The following is a 3,002-nucleotide window of genomic DNA, read 5'->3' as shown; positions in this document are numbered from 1 at the left end:
AAATTATGAATACTTATGGGACCGTAGAGCTGCACCTGGGCGATTATGCAAAAGTAGTTGTCATTATTATTTTTGCAAATCAAGATGGATTTTCTTCCAAACATATATTAAAAACAAAACTAGAGCTAGAGAAACGGAGTTCAAATTTTCTCTCCCTAAATTTTTCTATCCCTGTATCTCATATATTATCCCAGTCCACCATCGGCGGCCTTCGATCATCGTCCCGATTAATACTATAATCCTTAGGGAAGGTAAATCCAAAGGAATTGTCATCGGTACGATCGGCGTCGAAATTCGACAGAATCTGAACAGGGACTTAGATCGATGTTGAGGAAAGTTTGCTCAGATCTGGCCGATTCCGATGTCAATTGTGTCAATGGCGATCTCCTTAGGTTCACCTTCTCTAAGGATTATAGTGTTGATCGAGACGGTGGCCGAAAGCCGCTGATGGTGGATTGGGACGACGAGTTGAACACGGGGACATGTGATATTGAGGACGGAGGATTTAATTTGCTTTCAATTATATATCTTAAAAAAACCGATAATAATAATAATAATTATTATTATTATTATTATTAAACCACTGTATTTTAATCAAGCCACTACTCGCTGAGCTGGCCTCCGCCGCAGTCGTACGGATAACGGCGAAGCCATCTCGCATGACAGCCTCAGCTCCTCTGAAAGATCGACGCTTGCGCAATCCTCGGAGGGTGGCCGCCACTCGAACGCCTGCGCCAGCGCCGCCACCCACAGCTCCACCGTCGCCATCGCCAGTCCCTTCCCGGGACAGCTCCGCCTCCCCGCCCCGAACGGCGCCAGCCGCAGGTCCGACCCCATCACCGTGAACTCCGCCGCCGGGCCGGTGAACCGCGCCGGGTCGAACCGGAGCGGGTGGGGCCACACCCTCGGGTCCCGTGCGATGGCCCACATGTTGACCATGGCGGTGGTCCCCGCAGGGACCACGTAGGCGCCGTCGCCCACGCTGGCGTCCGACGTGGACAAGCGGGCCCAGGAGAGCAGCGGTCCCGGCGGGTGCATCCGCAGCGTCTCCTTGATCACCGCTTGCAGATACGGCGGCGCGAGGAATGTCTCGGTTCCCGTCACCGCCCAGTCCGCGTCGTCCAGCTCCGCCTGCAACTTCCCATGCACCTCGCGGTCCATCACCAGCCTAGCCATCACCCACTCTATCAGCACCGCCACGGTGTCCGTACCGCGAAATATCATCTCCTACATAGACGACATTAAACATCAATTTTAATCCTCTGTTTTTCGATTTGACGGCGATCGAAGCGCAAGGTTACCCAGAGGACGGCGACCATGTCGGTGTCCGATAGCTTGTCGGGGCCTTCGAGGGATAGCAGAACGTCGACGAAATCGCCAGGCGGCGCTGCCGAGTCAAGCTCACGGTCGACTCGGTGCTGCTCGATGATGCGGGTCACGAACCGGTTGACTCGGCTGACGAGGCCGGAGCAGTCCCCCCGGACTCGTTGCAGGTCGAGGCTAGAGAGAAAAGGCAGATGGTCGGCCCAATTGAGTTTCCCCAAGTGGTCGTAGCCTTCCTCCACTAGGCTTCTCAGCTCCATCGCCTCCTGGCTCTCGCACCCGATTGCGTACTGCCTTCCGAAGACGAACCGCATGGCGTGGTTAAGGGAGGCACGCTTCAGGACGGTCCTCACCTGGACGGGTCCACCGGCGGCGACGAGGCCGTCGAGGGCGCGCACCATCTCGGCGGCTACCTCGGCGCGGTGGAGGGCGAAGGCGGCGACCTGCTTGGGGGAGAAGAGGTGGGTGGCGGCGACGCGGCGGAGGGCGCGCCAGTAGGCCCCGTAGGGGGCGAACCCGATGGCCCGGTGGAACATGAGGCTGTAGGCCGACTGCTTGACCGGGCGGTCGGCAAAGTCGGAGCTGTTGAGGATGTCCCTGGCCACTTCCGGGTCGCAGGTGACGACCACGCGCGTGTGGCCGAGGCTTAGCGCCATGAGCCGGCGGGCGCCAGGGATGGCGTCCGCCGCAGCAGCGAGCTTGCGGTGGGCAAGCCCCGACATGAGGCCCATGCTGCCGAAGACGGGGAGGCCGCGGGGGCCGGGGATGGCGGTAGCGCCTGGGAACAGGGGCCGTCCTCTGCTCCACCAGTACTTCCCCCAGGCAGGGCCGCCGGGGGAGGCCCAGTGGAGGAGGAGCGTGAAGAGCCACCAAACTGCAAGAACGGCGGCGAGGGGGAGAAAGCGGGGAGGGTTGGCGGAGAGCGCGGTGCATTGGGCTGCTAATAAGGAAAGCGACACCGGCGAGCCAGTCTCTGCCGTGGCCATTGCCATGAGAGGAGAGCAATGGTTCGAGTGAGGTGTTTCAGGCTTCTTAAATAGAGAAGCTTAGCTCAACGCCACCATCGACGGTGCGATCGTAGGAGTTAAGACACTTGGACGGTGCGATAGTAGTTCTGACTATTATGTGAACCCATGGCAAGGTATTTCATCGATTTCATTGAAATTGTTCAATTCTATAAATATATCATGTAATTACCAATTTAACTATATATAAGATCATAGTTGGCCTTAGGGTGCTCAAGATAGGGCCAATGCACAGGCCCCACCTTTGGTGGCTCATTTTTTTTTATATTTTTATAAATCAATACAAATAAAAACGTGTTTAGTGGAAAAAATTTTAAATTAAAAATGTGGTTCATGTAAATTAAAAAATAATTTATAAAAACTATAAATTATACACTAAAAAAAAATTCCCTATTAAAAAAATTAAATTATAAATTATAAATTATAAAAATTATAGATTTTTTTAAAGTGTCTAAAAATTTCTATAAATTCTCATTAAATTCCTCTAGTGGGCCCATTTTTTTAAATATTTTTTAAAATAAATACAGATAAAAACGTGTTTAGTGGGAAAAAAAATTAAATTATATATATTATATATATATATTTTGATCCGGGGATAAAGATAGGGGGGGTCCACATTGGTAGAGGTCAACGACACGTGGACCGGAAAGTCAA

The 3,002-nt window shown here is 52.6% G+C and overlaps 1 protein-coding gene across 1 annotated transcript; it reads right to left on the bottom strand.

Annotated features, from left to right (window-relative positions):
• Positions 1-200: 200 nt before the first annotated feature.
• Positions 201-2,313, bottom strand: LOC122034621 (cytochrome P450 78A9-like). Its single transcript, XM_042593936.1, has 2 exons — positions 1,302-2,313; positions 201-1,227 (listed from the first exon to the last, which is right to left on the bottom strand). The coding sequence occupies exons 1-2, from the start codon at positions 2,307-2,309 to the stop codon at positions 595-597; spliced, it is 1,641 nt and encodes a 546-aa protein (XP_042449870.1). The 5' UTR covers positions 2,310-2,313; the 3' UTR covers positions 201-594.
• Positions 2,314-3,002: the final 689 nt, after the last annotated feature.

Source organism: Zingiber officinale, chromosome 11B (genome assembly GCF_018446385.1).
Source record: "Zingiber officinale cultivar Zhangliang chromosome 11B, Zo_v1.1, whole genome shotgun sequence".
Taxonomy (NCBI): domain Eukaryota; kingdom Viridiplantae; phylum Streptophyta; class Magnoliopsida; order Zingiberales; family Zingiberaceae; genus Zingiber; species Zingiber officinale.
Note: the sequence above shows the minus strand (reverse complement) of the source record. Positions and strands in the feature narration are given on the sequence as shown.

Bases quoted from the DNA above. Each gene is read 5' to 3' on its own strand.
- LOC122034621 (XM_042593936.1), bottom strand. From the start codon at position 2,309: ATGGCCACGGCAGAGACTGGCTCGCCGGTGTCGCTTTCCTTATTAGCA. The intron at 1,228-1,301 runs GTAACCTTGCGC...TCGTCTATGTAG, and splicing joins ACATGGTCGCCGTCCTCTGG to GAGATGATATTTCGCGGTAC.